At 58.6% G+C, this 24,597-nt stretch overlaps 1 protein-coding gene across 1 annotated transcript in view; it reads right to left on the reverse strand.

Annotated features, from left to right (window-relative positions):
* Positions 1-2,518: 2,518 nt before the first annotated feature.
* The window catches only part of LAMC3 (laminin subunit gamma 3), a 79,537-nt gene continuing 57,458 nt past the window's right edge, over positions 2,519-24,597 (reverse strand). Inside the window, exons 17-33 of the mRNA XM_029921056.1 lie at positions 22,682-22,870; positions 20,701-20,946; positions 19,701-19,854; positions 18,946-19,088; positions 18,294-18,472; positions 16,449-16,587; positions 15,268-15,473; positions 14,823-14,899; positions 14,231-14,365; positions 12,997-13,141; positions 11,817-11,960; positions 11,558-11,660; positions 8,410-8,609; positions 7,699-7,845; positions 7,515-7,614; positions 4,857-5,148; positions 2,519-3,021 (exon numbers count right to left, since the gene is read on the reverse strand). Coding sequence (XP_029776916.1) covers positions 4,898-5,148; positions 7,515-7,614; positions 7,699-7,845; positions 8,410-8,609; positions 11,558-11,660; positions 11,817-11,960; positions 12,997-13,141; positions 14,231-14,365; positions 14,823-14,899; positions 15,268-15,473; positions 16,449-16,587; positions 18,294-18,472; positions 18,946-19,088; positions 19,701-19,854; positions 20,701-20,946; positions 22,682-22,870 — 2,558 coding nt within the window. The 3' untranslated portion in view covers positions 2,519-3,021; positions 4,857-4,897. The remainder of the gene's footprint in view (positions 3,022-4,856; positions 5,149-7,514; positions 7,615-7,698; positions 7,846-8,409; positions 8,610-11,557; positions 11,661-11,816; positions 11,961-12,996; positions 13,142-14,230; positions 14,366-14,822; positions 14,900-15,267; positions 15,474-16,448; positions 16,588-18,293; positions 18,473-18,945; positions 19,089-19,700; positions 19,855-20,700; positions 20,947-22,681; positions 22,871-24,597) is intronic.

A 24,597-nucleotide genomic window follows, 5' to 3' on the forward strand; every position in this document is an offset into this window, starting at 1 on the left:
CGCCCTCCACCTCCCCGCCCCGGGTCCTCCCGCCCGCCCCCCTCCCGCCCGGCCGCCGGCATCAAAGCGGCTATTATGCGGGGCGCCGCGCCCGCCCGCCGCCCCTCTGCTGGAGGACGCGGAAAGTGCCTCCCTGCCCGCGCCTCCCGGGACCTCCACGAGTCCCCTCCCAGTGCCCCCCGGGCCGCGGTTTCCCCGTAAACTTGGGGACCGTCCCAGTACGCACTTGGTGGGGTGGCCTTACGGATCAATGCCTTCCCGGCGGCAGGGAGCCAGCGCCCCCCGGCCGGGGCTGTTTGCGCACCGTGGCCCTGGGCGCAGCACGCGCTGGGAGAAGGCGGCGGCGGGCAGCCCTGTCTTTTACTTTTAACTCTTGAAAACAAAACTATGAAAACTTTCTGGTTGTTTTTTTTTCCCGTTTGGAAAAATGCATAATGACAAAGTGCCACTAGGACGTCAGTGACACCTCAAATCAAATGAAAATGGCTTCATGTTTTGTTAATAAAATCTATTTTTTGAAAAAAATTATTTTACTTGAGAGAGAGAGGACGTGCAAGGGGGGCAAAGGGGCAGGAGGAGAAAGAGAGGGAGAGAAAGTCCTGCAGACTCCTCACTCAGGGAGGAGCTGGGCTGGATTCGAGGACTCTGGGATCATGACCTGAGCCAAAATCAAGACTCCAAGGCTGGGGGGCACCTGGGTGGCTCAGTCAGTTAAGTGTCTGACTAGCTCAGGTCATGACCTCACGGTTTGTGGGTTCAGGCCTCTCTTTGGGTTCTGTGCTGACAGCTAGCTCAGAGCCTGGAGCCTGCTGCAGATTCTGTGTCTCCCTTTCTCTCTGACCCTCCCCTGCTCATGCTGTCTCTCTCTGTCTCTCAAAAATAAATTAAAAATTAAAAAAAAAACCTCCACAGCTGAGCCACCCAGGCACCCCTGAAATCTGTTTCCTGAGCACTCACTGCGCACCAGGCATGTTGCCAGATCAGTGCAGGATATATTTATGTCATTTAATTCTCAAAACTCTATGAATATAGCACTTGGTGTTCCCATTTTACAGAAAAGTCGAGAAGCTAAAGCCAGGCAAGTCCGCCTGGATGATAAATCAAGTTGCTGACTCCTGGAGGAGGCGCTCAGGGTGCGGGAGGCAGGAACCAGGAACAGGGCGGTGACGAGGTCTCGCATCCAAATCAGGACCTTTCTGAGTGGAGGGTGGCCCTCCTAATAATTACGCTGGCAGCCGCAGGCACACACGGGACTGTCCTGGGCAGACGGCACATTGGGTCACCGGTAATGCCGCCCCCCCACACCCTCAAACCCACACCAAAGGAGTACATCCCTGGGGACTGGCTGTGGGCAATCTCCTTCCTCACAGAGTTGCCTTCTCCATCATGACCCCTAGGATTGGAGTTCTGGGACCAGCTGTCTGTCTTTTTTTCTGTGTTTGTCCCTAGGGGAGGAAGTGGCCAGGATGTCCCAAGGAAAGGGGCTGGACAGAATGGAATGTGCCAAGGTGAGCTAATGCCAAGGGGCAGCAGCAGTCCGGGACCCCACCTACCCAGCACCTGCTTCTCCGAGGGTATTCTTCAGTGCCCATTTACCCCTAGGGTTTGGCTCTAGCCAAGCCGTGTGACCTTGGGCAAGGTACTCTGCTTGCTCGAGCCTCAGTGTCCTGATCTGCAGAATGGAAGAGACGAGACTTTCAGGGTGTTCTAAGCAGATAGTAAACGCTTGCAGGGGAGAAGGGCGTAGGAGCTCCAATCCCCGGAGGAAGGGAGATGTTCCATCTGGAGGCCAGACGAGAAAGCTGACCCAGAACGGGGCCCTCCTAACACACTTTGCGGTCCAGGCTTGGCTGGCCCGTTGCCCTGGCTAGTTGCGGCATTTGGCCCCAACAGCCTCTCTGCAGGGCAGAGGTCACCCCACCTTCCAGGGCTCGGCCGCTGGGCTGCATTGCTAGCCAGATGTGTAACAGCTGCCACATTCCACCCAGCACAGCCCCACCTCTGGGCCAGAGAGTGACTCTGTGCACACCAGGCATGATGGGACCACGTGAGTCATGAGATGTCAAGCCTGAAGTTCGTCACCACGGGATGAGAGACGGGCCGTTCTCCACCCCCCCGGCCCCCTGGTGGGATTCTGGGACTGGGCTTTGCTGAGTCCCACAGCTTGAGTGGATAGGGGTATACGGCCAAGAGCAGGCATCAGAACAGCTGTGTGCCGCTGTCAGCAGAGAAGGCGGGTGTTGGGGGAGAAGGGGACTGAGGGCATCGGACCCTATCCCAGAGGTCTTCCAAGAACCTTGGTCTCCTTTCCCCACTGATACCCAGACACCAACCATCCAACTCACTGTAGAGTCTTCTGCTTCTTTTTTAAATTATTTTTATTTATTTATTTTTTTACCATTTTTTAGTTATTTTTGAGAGACAGAGCATGAATGGGGGAGGGGCAGAGAGAGAGGGAAACCCAGAGTCCGAAGCAGGCTTCAGGCTCCGAGCTGTCAGCACAGAGCCCGAGACAGGGCTCAAACTCACGAACTATGAGATCATAACCTGAGCTGCAGTCGGCGCTTAACCGACAGAGCCACCCAGGCCCCCAACAGCCTTCTGTTTCGGCCTCCTTGCCCCCGTCCTCCCTCTCAAATCCACCAAGTCACTCCCCAGCTCATTGGTGTGCACAAGCGCGTGCACGCACACACACACACACCCCATGGTCTCGGCTTTCAGGCTCTCTGTGCAGGAGCAGTCATCTTCTCTGAGTGGCCCCCAGCAGATCTGGAGAAGGTACGGACAAGCTCTCACTATATGGCCTGGTGCCGAGACCCCCTGTTATTCTGAATGGGAGTGGGGGGCCTGGCCTAAGCTGGGTCCGTCTCTCTTGAGAAGGTGGAATCGGGCAGCTTCAGGCTTTCAAACACACAGTCTCTGTGTCTGACCTGATGCCGTAAACTCAGGGACTGTGGCGGTGGGGAGGCCGTAGCGTGGGCATCTCTCCCATCCAGCTCAGGAAACGCGGGGAAAACCTCTCTGTGGGAGAAACACAGAAGGAGAAGCAGAGGCGGGTGGGCCAGGGAAGAGGCAGGGGGGAGGGGACAGGAGAGTCCCAAACAGATTCTGGGAGATCTTCCATGTCCTCCTCACAAACTCCCCGTTTTTACTTAAACCAACTCAAAAGGGATTCAGGCTCAGTGGCTCCATAACCGGTCCCACCCAGATGACCCGGCTTCCCGGAGTGACCCACACTGGCCAGGCCTCCACCTGCAAACCCTGAGCTATGGCCCACCCTCCTGCCTGGAATGTTCTGTCTCCCACCCTTTGAGGCCTGGCCCAAAGTCCTCCTTCTCCTCCTCCTTGGTGTCACTCCCTGAGCCTTTTCTGTGCCAGGGGGATACTTGATTTTGAGTTCATGGTTTCCTGCCCCAGAGGTCAGTTGAGGGCCCCTCATGCTCCCCTAAACTTTGCCTGATAACCCCCCGCAGCAGAGGGGAGAGAGCAGATGCCTCTGGTCACAGGACCCCAGCCAAGCCCTCCCTGTGGGAAGGCCCCGGAAGTCAGCGAGCTCAGCTTTGCCGCCTTCCTGCTCCCGCGTGTGCACCAAGACGGCTCACTGAAGGTCCTTCCACCCACTCACTGGGGTGCTGGGTGTGTCACCCACGTGCCAGGGGAGTGAGTTGGCACCCACAGCCAGGGTGCCTGCTGCCGGTCAGCCGGAGAGGACCAAAGGCCTGCCACCCAGCTGGTAAAGGAGTCCTTTATTTTCCCACTAAACAGAAGTGGTCCATGCTGCTGCCAGTGCCCCCTCTCTGGGCCAAGAGGAGCCATGGGGGGGGGGGGAGGTGTGCCTCCTGAAGTGCCCATCCCAGTGCCCTCGGTCTGCTGTCTACCGAAAGAGGCCCCTGAGAAAGGGGCGGAGCTCCGGGAGGAAATGCCAGGAATCCTGGGGGGGGAGTTGGCCTCAGGGGCCTCCCCAGCAGGACAGACCAGAATGGCAGCCAGGCCTCCACACCCTACAGGCATCTGCCTGGTGGCAGAAGGGGCCCCAGGGCCTTAGGGCCAATGTCCATCATTAAAGGCCAACTGGGGTCACGGGGTTACAAAGAGGAGCTCCCACAGGATCCCAGGCTTCCTGACCCAGAACCCTTGGGGCCCGGCTGTCTGGACAGGCCGCAGGCTGAAAGGTGCCTTAGGGCCCAGGGCATGCGATTCCCAGGATCCTCAGAACAAAGTATTCCACAAAGCCAGTGGTGGCCGTGCGGGGGTGGGCATCCTCCCAGCAGGCTGCCCCACTGCCCCAGGAGTTCCTGGGCCTCAGTTTCCACTGCTAAGACCCCTCCTAGGATCTGGTCTCTCAGCTGCTGGGTGTGGGCGGGGGGAGCTGCAGGAGAGGGGGTAACTCTGGGTTGGGGGCTCTGGCTTTTGTCAACCCCCCACCACCCTCGGATCTCTGCGGATCCCCAGTCTCTCAAGCACAGCCCCTGCCTGGGTCCTTGCCTTCAGGAGCCAAGCGTGAGAATGTCCATGCCAGAGGGTATCTGACATGACTCCTCCAGCATCCAGAGCTCCAGACCCGCCTGCGGACCGACAGTAACGTGTGCACGGAGAGGGGGACTTGTGTGCATGTGTGCACTGTGTCCGCGGGTGTGCGCATGCGCACGTGGTACCGACACCTGGCTGTGCGTGTTCACGCATCACAGCACCGGATCGCGCGCCATGGTGGCGGGCACCCCGGGGCCGCCTGGGTGTACCGTGTAGGTGCATTCACGCTGGTGGGAATGGAGGGGGTGCGGGCACGGACTTGGACGGCGGTATGAGGATTCACGTGGGGTGAGGACACCGCAGGCGCTGGCAGGGGGTGTGCGCACCTGCCCCGGGCCAGGGCCGCACTGGGCGTGCTGGGCGGCCCTCACTGCCAGCTGGCACAGCTCTGGGGCAGGCTGTGCAGAATAGCCTCCAGGTTCTGCTTGTCGGCCCGGATCTCTGCGAGGTCGTTCTCGAAGCTCTGGATCTGCAGCTCCTGCTGCTCGGACTCCTGCTCCAACAGCCTCAGCTTCCCCTGCAGGGCCCCCGGTGGGCTCAGGCGCAGCCTCAGGCGCTCCAGTGCCCACTGGGTCTCGTTCAGGGCCTGGCCTGGGGCTTGATGAGTGTCCAGTGACCCTGCAGGGGGGCACAGGCAGCTTCAGCGTGGGCGAGCTCCCCTGCAGGCCCCAGAGGCCTGTTCATCCCCCCCACCCCCTACCCCAGGCCCTTGCCAGCCCAGACCTTCCAGGATCCTGACTGCCCACAGTCTACCAGGAAAGGGGCTGAGAGAAGGCAGTGTTCCTGATCAGGGCACCCCACTGGGCTCACGTGAAGACTCCGAAACTTCTGCCCTGGGCAGCACTGGGCAACTGCTTATCTTTGTTGCTGATGAAAAGAGGGCTCTGTGTGTGCCCTGAGCCGGTTTCCTAAAGCAGCGTGTGCGCTCAAGGTCCCCGTGACTCCTGCTGAGCCCCTCAGACACACCATGTTGGGTTACCAAGAGCACACATTTACAGACACCACCTGTGCTGAGGTGTGGACGGCCGCCGGGGTGAAAAGCAGCACCCCGGCTTTAGAATGAGGGCGGGGATGCAGGCAGTGGGGTTTTGTCCTGGCCCAGCACGGATTGCCTCTATTTCTTGGTCTTAAGGATTTCCCAGAGCCTCTCCAAGGGCAAAACAAGGAGGTGGGGCCTGGTGCTCACATTTGAACTTGATGGTGGTGCTGGTGGAGTGCAATCTACAGGCTGTCTCCCCCACCTGGCCCTTGTCATCGTGTCATTTAAGGGTGACATTCAGCAGGAAGACAAGCCTGGGCTGGGGGGGAGAGTCGTGGGGATGGGGAAGTAAAGTTCTGGATGGCTTCTAATCCCAGGGGATCCCTATGGGCCTAGCCCCGATTTTCCTGGGCAGTGAAGGTGGTGGTTGGAGGGCAGGCAGGGGCAGGACCTGAAACACGGGCAGGAAGAGGCAGAGGAGAGCTGAGCCCTGCCAGCCCAGGTGGGTCCTGCTCTCCGCAAACACCTCGAGAGGCCCCACCATCCACAGGGGTGTCTGAACTGCCTGGCTCTTGGGGTTCAGGCTACTGCCATGTTCCCCGTGCCCCGCTGGGGCTCCCAGGCCCCGGGGCGGGGTCCAGCTGTGGGCTGTCCTCTCCTGCATCCCCAAGTCCAGCACGGCACCAGCACAAACAAATAAATGACAGCAATCGCCAAAGGAGCTTGCCCTCGCAGAGTGAGGCACTGCGCCGGGCACTGTGTTCAGTGCTCTGGGTCCTTGGCGTCGGGTACAGACCGGTGGCTACAAGTGGGCACTCTGAATTGGTGAGACCCGTGGGTGAACCTCAGCTTCCCCACCGACTGGCTGTGGGGCCCCGGACACATGGTTTAAACTCTCCGAGCCTCAGACTGTCCGTCTGCAAAATGGCAAAGCGAAGCCGTGTCCTTGCCCCAGAGAGAATGAGGCTTCTAGGAGATCATGTGTGGGACTAGCTGAGCGTGGGCCTGGCATGCAGACAGGATGCGGAATGTGGCGGGTCCTCCCCTTCTTAATCATGACAAATGACGTGGGCGAGCCTGAGGACGTGACACTAAGGGACAGAAGCCAGCCACAGAAGGACAAAGGCTGTGGGAGTCCACTGATATGAGACCCCTAAGAGTGTTAGGTTCATAGAGACGGAAGAGAGAATGGGGTGTGCCGGGGGCTGGGGGCACAGGGAATTCGTGTCTAATGGGTGCAGAGTGGCTCGGTTTGGGAAGATAGGAAAGTTCTGGAAATGGATGGTGGCGGTGGCTCCAAGACACTGTGACTGTGCGTACTGCCTCTGAAGTGTGTGCCTAAAGACGGTTACAAGGGCAAATGTTGTGTTACGCGTATCTTACCACGAGTTTTTAAAATGCACACCTGCTGTCCCCCTGCCCCTTCCGCCGCTCTGAGGCCTCCATGCCCCGGTGGGTGCCGGGCCTCACCCGGAAGTGCCTCCCTGCCGAGGCCCATCTCGATTCTCCCCCTCCCTGAGAGCTGTAATTGACTGACTCTGACGCCACGGCGTGACAACCGCTTTCTAAATAACCCGCATGTTACTCCCATTTTCCAGATGGGGGAACTGAGGTCCAGAGAGGCAGAGTGGTTTTCCCAAGGTCTCCTGGCCAAGCACGGGACTTGAGAGTCTTGGGCTGAATCCAAACCAGCACATGATCTCGATGCCAGATTGCTTCGGTGACACCCTCTCTCTTTCTCCGACACCCTCGACCCCTCAGGGATGGTCTGTGTGTGGTCTCCTGCCCCAGCCCCCAGACTAGTGGCCCTGGGGGCACACAGAGAATGGACGCCAGCCCCACCTCGCATGGGGGTCTGGGGCCATTATAAACGCTTGTGGCTGGGGACAGGGAACCCTGTGTAGACGAGGGCAAGGAGGAAATCTTCGCTAGGACTGGGCCTCACAGAAGCTCCCAGAGGTGCTCCAGGGACTCAGGGGATCAGGGCCCAGCCCTGGGTCCTTACCTAGCCTGGCAAGAAGCGCCAACAAGGCCTGGACATCCTCTTCCAGGGATGTGCGTGATTCCCAGATCTGCTGCTCCATGGCCCGCAGCCCGGCGCCCACCTTGGGAGAGAGGGAAAGCCTGAGCAGTGCCCTGCCGGCTCCGGGGCCAGGAAGAAACGGGATGGGGGGTCTGGGCCCACGTACCTTCTCCACTTCCTCCAGCTCCTGTCTGCGTGCTTGGGAGGCACGCACCTGCCGGGAGGCCTGTCGGAGCGTTGCCTGTGCCTGGCTGGACAGCCGGCCTGCCCGGCGGTGCTCCTGCTTCCCGTCCCTCAGCAAGGCCCTGGCGAGCTGGGGGTGGGCATCGGGGGCAGGGAGAAGAGGGGGAGTGGCAAAAGTCCTTTCAGAGGTTAAGAGCACAGATGGCAGTAATGCCAAGCAGCCGTCAATTCGCACACCAGATCATTCATTCATTCCACAAACGTGTCCCGGACGCGGGCCAAGTGCACAGTCAGCGGGGGCTGGGGAGAGGCCCATGGGGTTAGACTTTGGCCCCAGTTAAAAAGCGAGAGTCTAGAAGTTTAGGGAGCAAAGCCAAACAGATCTAAGTGAGATTCTTGGTCATGTGATTTAAGTTACCAGACCAGGCTGGTACTCAGAGGGTCCCCACCGGTCCAACAGGGACAACGGTGATACTGTTTGTCAAGGAATCAACAGGGTCATTTGAATGAAGCCCCAGGGCTCAGAGCCTGGGATCCACTGAGCGCTAAGTGCGGAGCGTTCGGCATTGTGTCCACGGAAGGGGCAGGTCTGCAGGGACCATGTCTAACCTGTGGACTGGCCACCCTTGTAAGACAGTCCTCCCCCCGGCCCAGAAGGCAGGGACGCCTCTACTGTCCCATCCGTGGCCCTGACCTTAGCACTGTCCTTAGCCAGCATCTCGGCTTCCTGGCCCTTCTTCTTGGCACTGGAGGAGACAGATGCCGCGTTTCCCAGCATCCTCTCTGCCTGCTTGGTCTTCTTTTTCAAGTCTGCAAGGAGCCTGCCCCTGACCGCGCCTGCCTTCCTCCCCAGCGCAGCCTGGGCTCTGGGCCGTGGAAACTGCAGCTTCATTCCTGCAAACCCGGGAGAGGCTGTGTCAGCGGCGGGTGGGGGGGGTTGTGTTCATGGCTCATGACGCTGCCAGGCAGTCACCACTGGACCCCTGACCCTCAGACAGTGTGAGTGGAGGGTCAAGATGCAGGCGATGCACATGTAACCTGCTCAGGCTTGTCTGGGGGAACAAGCAAAGAATCAGCAAGACATACGGCTCAGTGAATGTAAGAATTTACATTATATTATGAGATTTATTAAAATCACAAAAGTACATGGGGCACCTGGGTGGCTCAGCGGGTTGAGCGTCTGAGGGTTCGTGAGTTCAAGCCCCACATCAGGCTCAGTGCTGTCAGCGCAGAGCCTGCTTGGGATCTTCTGTCCTCCTCGCTCTCTGCCCCTCCCCCACTTGCACTCTCTCAAAAATAAAGAAACATTAAAAACACGTAAAAATAAAAACTAAAAATCACATGGTGTTCAGTGCCTGGACCGGGGCAGGAATGGGTGGGGAGTCACAGCACAGCACAGTACCCAGCAAATCCATTCGGCTCTTTGTTTCTATGTATCATCTATTTCTAAAAGGGCTTTGAGGCAGCTTATAGTGATAGATAGGTCAAAGATTAAACCACTAAAATGAAAAACCAAGGGCCATATGTAATTGGGGGATGAGGAAGGGAAAGAGAGGAGTGAGAAATGCCAGAAAATTAGTATAATGACATTGTAGGCACTGAATGCTCTATTTACCTCTGAGCTTCCTAGCAGCCAGGGTAAAAAGGGAGGTATTAACAATTTACATAGGTCTTATTATCTAATAAGAAGTAGTTTCTTTCTGTAAAGAAGAGAGACTTTCCCCCTCCCTTTCAGATAAAATTCTAAGGGAAATCAGGAGCACTGGTTATAGTCAAATTTTATTTATTATTTTTCTTTTTTTAATGTTTATTTTTTGAGAGAGGGAGAACGAGTGGAGGAGGGGTGGAGAGAGGGAGAGACACAGAACCTGAGGCAGGCTCCAGGCTCTGAGCTGTCAGCACAGAGCCCAATGTGGGGCTCGAACTCAGGAACTGTGAGACCATGACCTGAGCCCAAGTTAGAGGCTTAATTGACTGAGCCACCGAGGCGCCACTATAGCCAGATTTTAAAAAGAATCAAGCCTTCTAAGGCAGAATATCACATAATTTTTCTGAAGATAATCCAGCAGTCAGATCTACTTTGCTTCTTGTACACAAAATTGGTGTTTCTTAAAATGCACTCCGTGGAGCCCTCATTCTATGGGGGTATTAACAAACGTCAGGCAGAAACATCAATTAAGCTTAAGTAAAAAGAACCAAGTTTCTTCACTGCAGGACTTCTCAGAACCTTTAACAGGCACACACCTTGAGGTGCATGCCTCAAGAAGGCGCTACAGTAGTGACATTTCCTAAACTTATTTGAACACAAACCCACTCTTGATAGATCATGTCTTGGGCTAATTAACTCGGTGAATTTTCCTTTCATCCTGAATACCAACTGGACACAGCGCAACTGGTAGTAACAGAAGGGGTCTCTGCAAAGAGGCAGAAATAGGGGGGGCAGGAAGAACCTGGGGTTAGAGGTTTGAGATGAGCACCTGTGTACTCACAGTACTGCCCCAGGGAGGCAAGTTTCCATGCAGTGAGAAGGGGCTGCCTTGTGAGGTAGTGAGCACACAATCACTGGAGGTAGGCAAGCAGAGGCTGGATGAGTCCCCTGGGCGGCGAGGGGGTTGCAGCAGATGGCTCTAGCAACCTTGATAATTTTAATGTCCTAAAATCCTAATATTCTACCACCATGTGTCATCGAATTTACGTTTTCCTAAATGCAACTCAGAGCCAAGTGCACACGGCCACACCCTCCCCATCAAAGCCCCCTGACCCGTGGGTGAGCAAGACTTCAGAGCACAGAGGAGCCTAGAGAAGATGAGGCACAGACCAGCTCCCCCTCTGTCCCAGAGGGTAGGGGTCCATGGCCGGGGCCACATCTCCCAGGGACAGTAGAGTTGGGAAGCAAGTCTGCAGAACCAAGATCGAGCACAGCCTGACTTCCAGTCTCAGACCCCAAGGGGCCTCTGGGGCCGAGTGTTCCTGCTTTATCCAGCTCATTGGTGCAGAGACAAGGGGCGAAGAGGACATCAGAGAAGCCTGTGCCACAGGAGGACGCGGAGCCGGAGAAGCCTGACCCTGGGCGGTTTCTATTCAGCCACCTCTGACCCAGAGATAGTTCCAATCCCTTTCCTTGGTCTACACATCTATGAAATGGGATCACTTAGCCTCATTTTACCTAAAGCTGAAAGGAAACCTGGACTGGCATCAACCCACACCCCTTTCTTTTTTTTAAAATAATTTTTAATGTTTTATTTATTTTTGAGAGAGAGGAAGAGACAGCATGAGCAGGGGAGGGTCAGAGAGAGAGGGACACACAGAATCTGAAGACAGGCTCCAGGCTCTGAGCTAGCTGTCAGCACAGAGCCCGACGCAGGGCTCGAACCCACAAACCATGAGATCATGACCTGAGCTGAAGCCGGACGCTAAACCGACTGAGCCAGCCAGGCGCCCCTACCCACACCCCCTTTCTAAAGAGAACTTGGTCACCCCTCCCCAAGACCCCAGCTGAACACTGGACTGTGGTGGCCATTTGGACCAGGTGACAGGACCCCCGGCCTGAGCAGACAAGACCAGGAATGGATAGCCAATGGCCTCAGATCCGGCCCTGACAGGCTCTGTGTGTGGCTTGATGGCTGACAGCCATGTGGGTGAGCACCCGGTGAGAGGTGTGTGAGGAAAGGTCACGCGGGCCGGGGAGGGGTCCTGACCGGAGCAGGAAGGGCTGGTGGCCTTATGCCCACCCAACTGGACTTCTGTCCCCTGCGCCCCAGCTGTCCGGGCTGAGGCAAGAGTCCAGGTGGTCACAGGCAACTATGCGTCAAGCAGCCTAGGGCTGAGCGAGGCACGCATACCTTCCAGGTCGGCCAGCAGGGTCCTGGCCCCCGTGACAGTCACTGTGGCAGCCTGGACGGATGAGGACGCCCGCGTCAGGGCGGCTCTGGCCTGTTGGTGCAGCTGGAGAGAGAAGAGAGAAGCTCGGCAGGCGGGAGACACGGGAGGGACGGGAGAAACCGTTTCTGGTCTTTGCCTTTCCTTCTCCTGCACCCCCACACCCCAGGACACCCCCAGGGCAGCCCGGCCAGGGGCCTGCCTCCAAGGACATGGGCCCACCTGCGTGACGGGCTCTGTCTTCTGCACCACGGCCTGGGCGGTGGCCTGGAGGGCCCGGGCAGCCTCGGTGACCACATGCTCTCTAGATTCAACCGTCTTCTCCAGGGCCTGCGCCTTCAGACCCAGGGCCCCGGCCTGGGACTTCTGCAGGGAGATGGCAGGCTCAGGCAGGGCCCAGCAGGGAGGTCTGAGGGGCAGATGCTCTACTAGGTGGGAGGTGCCCAAGGACAGGAATGGGGGGGGGATAAGCCTATGCATGGACGCCAAGAAGAAGAGGGACAGCCAGGGCGGGGGACACCAGGCTGGGGAACCTGCCTCGGGTTCCAGCCCTCCCAATGACTAGTAGCAAGGCCTCCCTGAGCTGCATTTCCTTCCCCAGGTCCACAATCTCAGCTGAAACTTAGGGGCCGGATGGACTTCCAAATTCAGAATTTTCCCGACTTGAGAAGCAGAGCCGTGCAGGTGCCAAATGTCACCTACCACCTTCGGCGGCATCCGGGGCCACGCTTAGGGCCAAACCCCTTCATACCTACACGTTACTCTTCACGTTCGGGGTGAGAGAAGCGAGGACCCCAAAGCAGCAGCTTCGGGCCAGTCAGGTTTTGCCCCAGATGCATCTGTCTAAGCTGAGTCTCTTTCTTAAAGTGCAGTTTCTGACTTTGGGGATTTCAGGATTACTGGGGAAACACGATGGAGCTGATTTATCCGGAGAGGCTGAGGGTTGACCTGCACCGAGGACCACTTTGCATGCTGCTCACGAATCCTCTCCCGGCCCCCAGGGACGCAGCCCTAAAACTACCTGATGGGCGAGCTCCACCTCGCAGAGGAATTAACTGAGGGCGCAGGGAGGGAAAGCGACCCTGGCCAAGGTCACAGATCTGGAGCGGTGGGGCTGGGACTTGATGGCCCGTCTGTCTGCTGCCTTTGCTAATGCCACTGTGGAGAAGGCACCTGGCCTGGCTCTCATTATCCCAACCAACCCCAAAGGCCGGCCGAGCTCTAACTCTGTGCCAGGCAGGCGCTCTGCCAAGCCACGGAGGTGGGTTATCTCGTTTTAATCGACCACCATGTAGTTAAAAATAAGCCACGTCGTCTGCCTCTGCCTGGGCCGCGCTGGTTTCCCAGCTGCCACATTCTCCCCAGCCCACCCCACGCAGAGCTCCAAGGGCGCGGGGCTGACCAGTGCTGCGGGGGCAGCCCGCGGGGCTGGGCGCAGGGCGGCGTCTGCACCAACTTGCGTGGTGGCCAGCGCCCTCCCGGCTTCAGGGAGCATCTCTGCCACAGCCGTGCCCAGCGCCTTCTGGGCCGCCTGGACCTCCTGGTACCTGAGGGGAGACAGCAGAGGTGGCTCTTCTTCCCCGTGGACGTCACCCCCCACCTCCCCCCGGAGCCCTCTGGCCACCTCCCAGGCAGACCCGCCCTCTGCAGGGTCGGGCCCCCACCGCCGCGGGCCTTGGGAACTGGCAGATTTCAAATGAATGGAAAAGGCAGTCAAAGGCACCACATTCTTATTTCTTCATTCATTCAAGTCACACGCTCTTTTCTGAAGGGGCCTGGGCTTGGCTTCCACTCGAGAATCATATGTTTTGCAAATGTTTGGATCCTCTGGTAGAATCACGAAGAGGAAAATGCCTGGTGTTGCCGAAGGGACAGCAGCCCAGGCCTCGGTCTTGGCTTAGCTGTGCGCTCGGGTGACTTTGGGCATGTGGCTCTCCAGATAAATGGATAGCCCTGCTGTAGTTAACCATCTGGAAGGGGTTTCCTGTCCCGTCCGGCTGTCTGCGCCCTTCCCCCGCCCGGCTCCACGGTGAGCACAGCTGGGACGCGGACTCCCCCCTGCTATCCCTCATCCCTCCCCTACTTCTCAGACAGACTGTGCCCCCACCCCTGCCCCAGGAGTGGGTCATGTGACCTCACACCCCACCCCATGGCAGTCAGGGCCAGCCACCTGATTGGAGCTGGGTCACTCACATTCTCTCATCTAGGAAGTCAACTTGGGACTTAGTGAGGCCTTGCTGGGTCTCTCTTGACCCTTGAGGATATAAGAGGGTCACCCAGAGCAGAGAAGCAAAGGCCAAGAAGGAAGCTGGTGCCTGAAAGGAGCTGCTGGGGGGGGGGGCTGGGATGGGGCTGGGGGATGCTGCAGGGGTGAGGAAGAGAGGGGTGCTGCCCTGGACCCTCCTGCTTCAAGTTCTCACTCCTTCTCTCCAGAGGCCCAGCTGCACCCCAGGCATAAATGTGTTCTTGTGACGTACCACCCAGTGGGTCCAAGACCCCAGACATCCCCGCCCACCCGTCCACCCAGAGGACGTCAGGACTCAGGAAGGAAGCCGGTTCTGGAACCAGCCTCCAGCCAGGCCCCATGGGCAGCAGGAAGCCAACTCAAGCTCCCACCCACACCCGGGAGGGCTCACCTGTCCTCCAGTTCCCGCTGGGCCTCCAGGGCGGCTCTGCCCTCCACCAGACTCCAGAGAAGCGCATAACTGGTGTTGGAGGCGACCAGGGCCCTCCGCACAATGGCCTCAATCTTGGCAGTGGTGTCCCTGTGACTGTATAGATATGCCCACTTGACCGTCACCAGGAGCTCAGGCAGAAGGGGGCCTGCGCCCAAACCCACACCTCCTACTACATGGGACTCCCACCATCCCAAACCGAGTCCAGCCAGTTTTCACCCTCTGCTGGACACACTGTGAAGGCTGATGGGAAGGGACCCACCTACACCCCTGTTCCCGTTACACTGAGTTTATGCCTGTTGTCTTGGCATGATGATCAATAGGGCCTTTTATCACACGTAAAATCTCAGTTTGGACAATAATGATATGGTCACCCTGATAAAGATGTCATAGAGGAGAGTGGTCAGGATAGCCTGGGTTTGAGTCCAGGCAGGGGGACACCTATGGGCTGACCCTGACCTGGGAACCCGCCCCCCAACCCCGAGAAGGGCTGGGCTCCCTTCAAGACTGTGTGAGCAAGACCTCACCAGGCTCCCGGGGCCTGGCGTCTCACCTCCTGGCGAGGGCACGGGCCTCGGTGGCCAGGTGGCTCCAGTTGGTGGGCTGGCTGGACCCTTCCTGAGGAATCACCTTTAGAGAAGAGAGGCAGAGAGGAGGACACTGAGGGGCATCCTTGAAGGGCAAGGGCCTTGTTTGGCTAAATTACTGGGCAGGATTAAATCATGCCAGGTATTTAATAAAAATGCTCAAAGGTAGCCTCAAAGTCAGCAACCGGTGGGCAGAGCCCCAGAACATAGAAACGGCAGTAATGACGCCCACCACTCGTTTGATGGACATTCACCGTCCCCCCTGAACGTGCCTTGTTCTATGCAGGCATTATCCCACTGAATCAGCAGGAGCACTGTGTGACCCTCCCATTCTGCAGATGAGGAAATGGAGCCTCTCCAAAAAGGGACAGCCCAGCCACTAGGTCACCGGATGAGCCCAGGACGTGGTACCAGAGATCTGAGGAGGATAGCCGCCTGCAGAACCTCCTCTTCCGAGGACTCCAGCACCGCATCTAGGTCTGCCAGCTGGACACAGGTCTTCTCTGTTGCGGCCTGGGCACAGCGGGCACCCCTGCCCAGCGCCCGCAGCTGCTTTCTGGCGGCCTTCACCGCACCTTCGAGGCCTGTCACCTGCTCCAGGAAGTCTTCCCGTGTTCCTGCATGAAGCCCGCAAAGTCCAGGGATCACAGAGCAGTTGATACTTCACAACAAAGCGCTCACCCTCGGGGGCCCCCATCTCTGCCTGGGCACAGCTTTGCTCCACCACCAGACCTGAGCACCAACCACGACCAGTCAGCTGCAAGGGAAGAGCCTCCCCACTTTACGGATGCAAAGACTGAGGTCCCGAGAAGGCAGATCACAACCCAAAGGTCTCCCACATAGGAAGTCTGCCACAGATGAGGGCCTGGAAGGAACTCAGGTCTGCTAGAGCCACAACAAACAATTCCCAAATCTGAGACAGCAGAGAGGCCCCCACCTTGAGTCACCTGTTATCTGCAGTGTGGGTTGGTATGGTCATTTTAACACACAGCATCTGGAAGGTCCCAGATCATTAGTCTTGCTAACAAGCGCTCAGCTTACCTATGCTTAGCCGCTAAAGGAGCACAGGTGCTTACGAACATGAAATTATATGGAAGTCAACTCACTTTTAATATTCCCTAAATTGCAGTGTCCCAAGGCCAAATTCCACCTGCTCTAATAACAGTCTTTGTTCTCATGTACTTATTTATTTCTATCCTGGGGAGTGAGCAAAATAAAATGGCCAATGGTCAAGGCAGCAGACCCGTTACCTGTTCAGCACCTGGGACAGCACCTCAATGATAATTGCTGCCTGAGTGACCCCAACCCCTGTCCTCACCCAGCTTACAGTCCAGGTGGGACACAGAACATGGCGCATAAGGCTAGATGTTATGGTCAGAGACTAATAAAGTTGCAAAGTACAACTGGGTGGGGTCATTGAAGGAATGGTCCAGGGTGGAGACATGGGAGGAGCCCACTTAGTTTGGGAGGACAGGCTCTCCCAGAAACTGAGTCCTTCTAGGACCCAGCTCAGAGCCTTAAGTGCATCCTGAGTCCAGAATGAAGGGCTCCAAAGGGGGTGTGACCAGCTAGCCGTCCAATTGCCTGCTCACCTTGCAGCAGACCTCCTAGGTAGACGTCCCCCCATGGGGCCTCTCCCTGCAGAATGTGCAGGGGTCCCCAGGGCTCGCTACAGTCGGACCCCCGCAGCCACCCCTCCATCAGGGTCAGCCTGGCCTTCAGCTTGGAAGCCTGGAGTTAGGAAAAGAAGGGCATGTGAGGCCGGGGGCCTGGAACTCCTGTCTGCACACCTCTCCCCAGCCTTCTCTCTGGCCTTTTCCTTCCCGATGGTCCCCTTCTCCTGGGCATCAAAGCGGAGGACACACCAGACCCTTGAGGACCAGCCTTGCCCGCTCCTTCCGCACAGCTGTCCCTTCCCTCCTCACACTCACAGCACCTGCTAGCATTCAGCTGACACATCTCTGATCTACTGAGAGAGGGATGGGAAGGGACTGCCCAACAGAATCTGTCTGTGCTACTACCATAGATGTGCGTGGACGCCGCTGATGGAGTGTGCCATGCAAGGTCTCCTGGCACTGTTCTCTTATTTATTTTTATTGGTAGGTATTTATTTATTCTTTTTAAGTAGGCTCCATGCCCAACACGGGGTTGGAACTCACGACCCTGAGATCAAGAGTTGCATGTGGGATGCCTGGGTGGCTCAGTTGGCTAAACGTCCGACTTCGGCTCAGGTCATGATCTCACAGTCCGTGGGTTCGAGCCCCGCATCAGGCTCTGTGCTGAGAGCTCGGAGCTCGGAGCCTGCTTCAGATTCTGTCTCCCTCTCTCTCTGCCTCTGTTTATGCTTATCTCTCTCTCAAAAATAAACATTAAAAGAAAAAAAAAGAGCTGCATGCTCCACTGACTGAGCCAGCCAGGCATCCCCTAAGTCACACAAATCACACAAACAATGACTTGTGAGGAGGCGCGAGTGGCCGCTGGCCGTGCAGCAGCTCATGTCCACTGTGTAACCACCCTAAGGGCCAGAGGATGCGGGTCCCGAGCTCTGAGAAACCACAGGGCTCTCCATTCCTTATTTGATGGCAAAATGAGGTTTAAAAATATTCTAAGCTCATTTAGAAGCAAAACTGTTCTGACCTAGGCTGTCTGTGGTCCTTATTTTTTATTTGAAGTGACTATTTGTCTGTGTTCCTGCAGCTACATCATGAGTTTGACTGCAGGGACAGACTGGCCCAGGCCCTGCTGGGGGGCGGGGGGTGGGGGGGTGGCTAATATTCGCCGCCCCTCATTGTGTCTTTCTACAGTATCTTTCTTCTGAAGGCTGGCCTCACCGGTGTCGGGTAAGGGGTCGCAGGTCTGTGTCCATTTTGGAGCAGGGGAGAGAGAGAGAGACAACCAAAGCTGTCACCTGCTGCTGGGGACAACTCTCGGGTTCGGGGGAGGGAACCCCAGAGTCACCTCCTCACCCCTGCATCACACCGGCTCCCTGCTCAAAATTCTACTTGTGCCCCAGAACTGGCCTGGCCCTCCTCCCGACCGTCCCCACCAAGGGCCATCTACGTGATCTCATCCCCACTGAACTTGAGAACGTGTGAGACCGGGGTCTGAGTGGTTGGGAAGGACACCCGGTGACAGCTGCTTCCCTCCTGTTCACTCAGGAGCCAGGGACATGCAAGCAGAGGTGAGGGTTGAGCAGGGCTGGTGTCAGCCGGCCGGCTGAGTGAGCACAGGGAGAAGGAGACCAGTGGTCCCAGGACACCTGAGAGCCATGGGTGAGCGGTCGTTTCCCGGTGCCCAGCACCGAGCTGGCCCTCACCAGGTGCCCAGCACAGGGCTGGCCCTCAGCAGGGTAGGGGGGTGGGGGGAGGGGAGAAGGGGCGTGAAGAGACGGGAGGCAGGGTGAGACGTCCTGGCTGGGGCGGGACGGGCGGGCTCACCTCCTCCTTCACCAGGGCGTAGCAGGACGGGCACTCCTGACAGTGCGTGCCGCCGGCCGTGAGGAAGAAGTTTTCCTGGCAGCGGTCACACTTGTAGCCCACGAAGCCGGGCCTGCACACGCACGTGCCGTTCTGGTGGCACTGCACCTTGGCGGCCCCCAACGGGGAGCACCTGCAGGCTGGGGCACCGGGGCAGATGGCACTGAGTGCCCTGATGCCCCCCACCCCACGTCAGAACCCCCCAGGTCCCCCGCATGCTCACACCCCACACCCCAGAGGCAGCTCAGCCACACTCCTGGGTCCTTCCCGGGAGACAGTCAGAAGGCCGGAGGTGACGGCTGACTTATTTCGGGGCCCCTGGGTCTAGGAACCAGCATGTTTAGGAACTGCCATGCCATCCGGACACACGAATGTGGAAACTGAGGCCCAGAGAGGTGACCCGATGGCCTCAGCACACAGGGATTAGCAGTGGAGTCGGGGACTAGATTTCTAGTCCCCTACGCTCTCTCCTTCCATATTTCTATGGCTGCTCTTAGAAGACAGGCCTGAACCTGCACCTGATCTTCCGCTCTCCTGCCACACGGCTGCGGCCCCCTCTTTCCCCAGAGACCCTGGCCCTATCTCCTGGGCGGGGAAGCCCCCGCATCCTCACCTCGGCAGCCCTTGATGGAGAAGCTGAAGAAACCCAGTTGGCATCTGTCACAGGCCCGGCCCTCGACGCCTGGGCGACAGGGGCACTGCCCGGTCCTGGGGTGACACCGATCCTCCTGGGCGCCCAGCGGGTGGCAGGCGCAGCTATGAGAGGGGAAGGGACCGGGTCTGACCAGCTCAGCTGGCTGCAGCTGCCCTCCGCAGAGGGGGTCCGTCTCCGCGTCCAAACGCATCCAATAGCTTTTCCCAAGCTGTCCCCTCAGGAAGCACTGTCTCACAAAATGCTCCCCGGCCCTCTCCCGCCCCGCCAGGGGCTGTGGGGACATACAGATCTCAGAGACTATACCCCTTGGCTGGAAAGTCACACTGCACTGAGCACATTAAAGGCTCCGAGAAGTCTTGCAAGGAAGAAACCTGCTTGTTTCAAGGGGCGTTTCCCTGGAGCGCGGGCTGCTCCCCAGAGGCACGAAGTTGCTGTTGTGGCCAAAAAGCTCACTGAGCAACAGCATCACTGAGAAGGGGACTCAGAGAGCAAACCAGCCCCCTGGCCACCTGGCCGTCCCTGAGGGCTGCTCCGGGCCCGCATCCTGGGTTGGCAGGGCCACGAGTCTGACCCCCAAGGGACCCTTGCGTTGTCCCCCTTTGGTGCAGGGCACAGTGTACCCGGCAGGGAGCCTGGGAAGGCCCACGCCAGGCCAGAGCCCTCTCTGGAGGCACTCTTGGGGGGAAGGGCACCCACAGCCTCGCCCCACTCACCTCCGGCAGCCCCTCCTGGGCTGGAGGTCATAGAAGCCGGGGCAGCAGCGGCTACAGTCCCGTCCCGTCACGTGAGGCAGGCAGGTGCACTGGCCGGTCACCGGGTCGCAGGGTCCCTGCTCGCTGACTGAGCCCCTTGGGTTGCAGCTGCAGGCTGCGGATGGGAGCAGAAAATGGCGTTGGGGAACCATGCAGATCATCGCTCAATTTTTGGGGTCCCAGAGAAGACGGGGAGCACCCAGGAACGATTCACATGCAGCCGAGCCTCCTAAGCTGTTTCTGGGAAAAGGCTCTAGGGCCGGGCTCAAATCATGATCTGTTTCCTACGTCCTTGGAGAGACAGCCCAGAGCCATTGTGGAGGCAGAGGGCTCTTCTGAGCCCGGCCCTGAAGCCCTGCTGGCTGGAGAGAAGGCCAGAGACCTGGCCAGGGAGTCATGGGTGGACCCCTGTGCCCACTGTCTTGGGCCACTTGACCACACCCTCTGGGCTCCATAAAAACAAGAGGTGGGCAAGGGGGTGACAGGTGCCACATGGAGAAAAGGGCTCTGGAGCAAGTAAGTTTGGGGGAAACGCTGAACGTCTCCCTGTAGCGCTTCTGGAAGGCTTCCATGGGCCGAGGTACGGACCTCTGAGTGGGGACGCAGGGCTGAGTGTGACCCAGGCGGTGAGAGGAACAGGCTGACGCAAGCCCAGGGGCAGCACAAGCATGGCGAGTGCCGTGGCCGTGGAGGACAGTCGTGGGCGCTAACTGTGGAGGGGAGGGGCAGGCGCTAAGTCACGAAGGCAAAAGATAAAATAAACAAAGCACAGGCTCAGGGTTGATTCGATCAAGGCTGAGCAAGACCCTGGAGGAGAGCAAACGCTTACACCTTTCGGACAGGGGACCAGAGAAGGTGAGTAATCCGCCTAAGGCTGCACAGCCCCGTGGAGTTGATGGCTGGAGCTGGCGGAGAGGGGCCCCTCTGGGCTCCGCCGGGGGCTCGGGAGGTGGGTACTCACGCATGCATTTGTCTGCGGGCCGAGGGGCCAGGGCGCTCCCGAAGAAGCCCTCCTCACAGCGCTCACAGCGGACACCTCTCGTATTGTGCAGGCACCTCAGGCAGCCGCCAGACTGGGGGTCACAGTTGCCCACGGCATTGGGGTCGATGTTCCCACTGCACTGGCACCGCCGGCAGGGTTGGGGGGCCCCAGAGAGCCCCAGAGGGTCCCCGAAATAGCCGTCATCACAGATCTCACAGCGCCGCCCTGGGGAAGGGAGGGGGCTGTGTGTAGAGGCGCAGGCCTGCGGGAGGGGCTGCTGGGTGCCCACAGCGGGGGGTGGGGGGGCATGAACCAAAGCAAGCAGCCCTGGTGTCTCCTTGTGAAACAGAGCGTGGGCTCCAGGGCCCTCAGCTGGCTGTGTGGTCTAGGCAAGCCCCTGGGCCTCCCTGACCTCGGGCTCCTAGTCTACAAAGTGGGGCTAGAATGGCAGCCCGCAGAGAACCCAGGACAGGGCCTGGCGAGATATTAGCGTCCAGTTCTTAGCACAGCCCGGCTGACCGTCCTCTTTGTCAGTGAGGCCCGCAGGCTGCTGGCGTGCCGAGGGGGCGGGGCTGGCGCCCACCCGGGGAACCTTCCAGGGGTCGTTCCCTCCGCACACAGTAGTGTTGTCCTGCCCTGGCTCCCCAAGTCCCCCCCAGGCCCATGATCGCCTGGACCACACTGAACTTCTCTAACTGTCCACACCCGCAGACCAGGGAACGGAAGCTCAGTGTGGCGGCAGGGTCGGGGGCAGGGTCCTCTGGTCTTGGGCCCCCTTCCCCCTCTGCTGCTGGCCGTGGGCGGAGCTGCTTTCCGAGCGGTCCCCAGCGAGGCGGGCAAGGGGCAGGACCAGATGGACCTCAGGGCCTCCTGAGGCAGCCGTAGCCCCGGATGCAGAATCGGGTGCCTGAGAGTCTGGAAACACTGTGCCAAGTGAAACAATCCAGTTGCAGAAGGACAGACATTGGATGATGTCATTACAGGAGGTCCTCGGAAGAGCCAGTTGCAGAGAGACAGGAAGTAGGAGGGTGCTCACTAGAGGGTGTAAAGGGGGGGCTGTTTAATGGGGACAGCGTTTCCGTTTGGGAGGATGAATACATTCCGGAGAGAGCATGGAAATGGCTGCACAGCCCCGTGAATGCACCAAAATACCGCCGAACTGTGCACTTAAAAAATGGTTCAGACAACGGGGCGCCTGGGTGACTCAGGTGGTTGAGCGACTGATTTCAACTCAGGTCATGATCTCACAGTTTGTGAGTTCGGGCCCCCCGTTGGGCTCGGTGCTGACAGCTCGGAGCCTGGAGCCTGTTTCAGAATCTGTGTCTCCCTCTCTCTCTGCCCCTCCCCTGCTTGTACTCTGTCTCAGTCTCTCAAAAATAAATAAACATTAAAAAAATTTTTTAAATGGTTCAAATGACAAATTTTATGTTCTTTATTTTTTGCTGTAACTTAAGAAATTAATAATGGAATATACCCCCCAAAAACCCACATTGAGTTGTATAAGTGGGTGAGTATTAGGGAATGAGAATAATATCTCAAAAGAGCTGGAAAAGGGGCACCTGGGTGGGTCAGTCGGTTGAGTGTCTGACTTTGGCTCAGGTCATGATCTCACAGTTTGTGAGTTCGAGCCCTGCATCAGGCTCTGTGCTGACAGCTCAGAGCCCTGGAGCCTGCTTCGGATTCTGTGTCTCCCTCTCTCTCTGCCCCTCTCCTGATCACACTATGTCTGTCTCTGTCTCTGTCTCTCTCTCTCTCTCAAAAATAAACAGTAAAAGAAAAAAAACTCTTGGAGGTGCTCAATGGCCCACGTTCTGCCAGGAGCCCACCGCAGTCGGGGGCCTCACCCTGTTCCGAGAGGTCAGACTAAGCTGGGCCTTCCCCCATCCGTCACACCCCAAGCCCAGGACCCCACTCCTGGAGCCCAGGACAGAAGCAGGGCCCCAGGGCGCGAGCCACTCACCTCTCTGGCCCGGGGGGCAGTGGGTACACACCACCTCCCCGCTCTCCGGGGTGACGGTGCAGGCTGACTGTCCGGGGCACGGACAAGGCTGACAGTCGTCGGCCTGGCCTGCCAAGGGGTTGCCATAGAAACCCGGCAAACAGCGCTCACAGGAGGGGCCCTCGGTGTGGTGGCCGCACAGGCAGATCCCTGCGGGGAAAGACAAGCATCTGGTTATGACCGCCTGAGCCCAGGATGCTCCACAGACAGCAAGCGTCTTGGTGGCCTGCGTCACAGAGCATGTCCTCAAGCAGAACTGAGCTGGGAGCCTTCCCAGGTGGAGCGGCATGGCCTGGGGACAAAAAGGTCCTTCTGAGGTTCACGTCTACCGCTCACTGACCGTGCGAAGCTGGGAAAGCCATCTAGCACCCCTGCCTCAGTGTCCTCGCCTGCAAGAGGGACACGACAGGGCTCGGACCACTCGGGTGTCTGTGGGCATTCGGCAGGACCCCGCAGCCGGAGCGCCTCGCGTGGTGTCCAGCGCGGCACCGCCCTGTTATTGTCAGCACTGCGTTCTTCAACCCATGACCCGAGCCAACAGATGACCTAACTGCGCGTCCGCTCATGGCTTTGTGCCCTTTCTGCTGTGTCCTCTCAACCTCAGGGGCCAAAACAAGAGTGACACAGACCCCCAGGGCACCTGGTGGCTCGGTCAGTTAAACCTCCAACTTCGGCTCAGGTCATGATCTCACGGTTCATGCTGACAGCTCAGAGCCTGGAGCCTGCTTCAGATTCTGTGTCTCCCTCTCTCTCTGCCCCTCCCCTGCTTGCACGTTGTCTCTCTCTCTCTCTCTCTCTCAAAACTAAATAAACATTAAAAAAAAGTTTTTTAAATAAAAAAGAGCGACGCAGACCTGGGAGTCTGTTCCCAACATGAGTTTGCAAAGAGGCTCCCCATTTATGGGGTCCACAGGTTCACAGAGGCTGGCTGGTCTCATAGAGCAGCGCCCCCCCCCCCGCCGGTTTCTCACACTGGGGGGTCTGCAGACCCCCTTCCCTGGTACCAAGGGTCTGCACAGAGCCTGAGCCCCGGGGAAGGGGGCCCCCGCTGCCAGGGCCTAAGTGAGGAGCCTGGCTGGGGAGGGCCCAGCAAAGCAAGAACCCCCTTCCGGGAGGCCCCCACTTCCGGTCATGCCTCAGCTGGGGCTGCCATGAGCAGGGAACAGGCAAGGGGAGCAGGGGGCCATCCTGCCCGCGCTGCCCTCCCCTGGTCCCCGTCTCAGCCCAGATCCGCACGCTCACGCCTTCTCTCCTGCAGGAGCAGCAGTGGGCACTCGGCCCATTTGACAGCAGAGGACTTGCCCAGACTGAGCAGGAGCCTGCGTCTGAGGGGTGACCGGCTGGCCCCACGCCCGGCCTCCTTGGTTGGGGCTGCCCGGACCTGCACCTGTTGGGATCCAGGTCTCCTCTGGGCTGGATTCGTGATGCCTGCCGGGGCCAGGGTGGTGGGAGGCCCCTCCTGTACTGCGTGCCGACCCCGATTCCCAGCTGCTGTCCCGTGTCTGCTCCCGTGCGGAGCCTGAGGGACGCTGAACACCCGTCTCGCTTCTCAGAGACCCCACCTGCTCCGGGAGGGCAGCGGGGCGCTGACTCTCTCCCTTCCGGTGTGAGAGGCCCACAGTGTGGACGGAGGCCAGGGCCCAGCCCCCCCGCAGCACCTCCCGCCTAGTGACCTCCCTCGAAGGCTCTCTCTGTGTTTCCTCTGCTCCCAGTGGGAACGAACAGCTGGTAGTGACCTTGTGGCAGGAGCAGCTCTGCCACCTGCTGGCCGTGCAGGCTCCCTGCACCCTGCGTCCCTAAACTGAGACCCGCGCTTGCAGGAATCAACGACCCAGCGTGTAGAAAGGTGCCCGGCCCGTGGAGGACCTCGGGGACAC

This window comes from Suricata suricatta, chromosome 13, assembly GCF_006229205.1.
Source record: "Suricata suricatta isolate VVHF042 chromosome 13, meerkat_22Aug2017_6uvM2_HiC, whole genome shotgun sequence".
Taxonomy (NCBI): Eukaryota; Metazoa; Chordata; class Mammalia; order Carnivora; family Herpestidae; genus Suricata; species Suricata suricatta.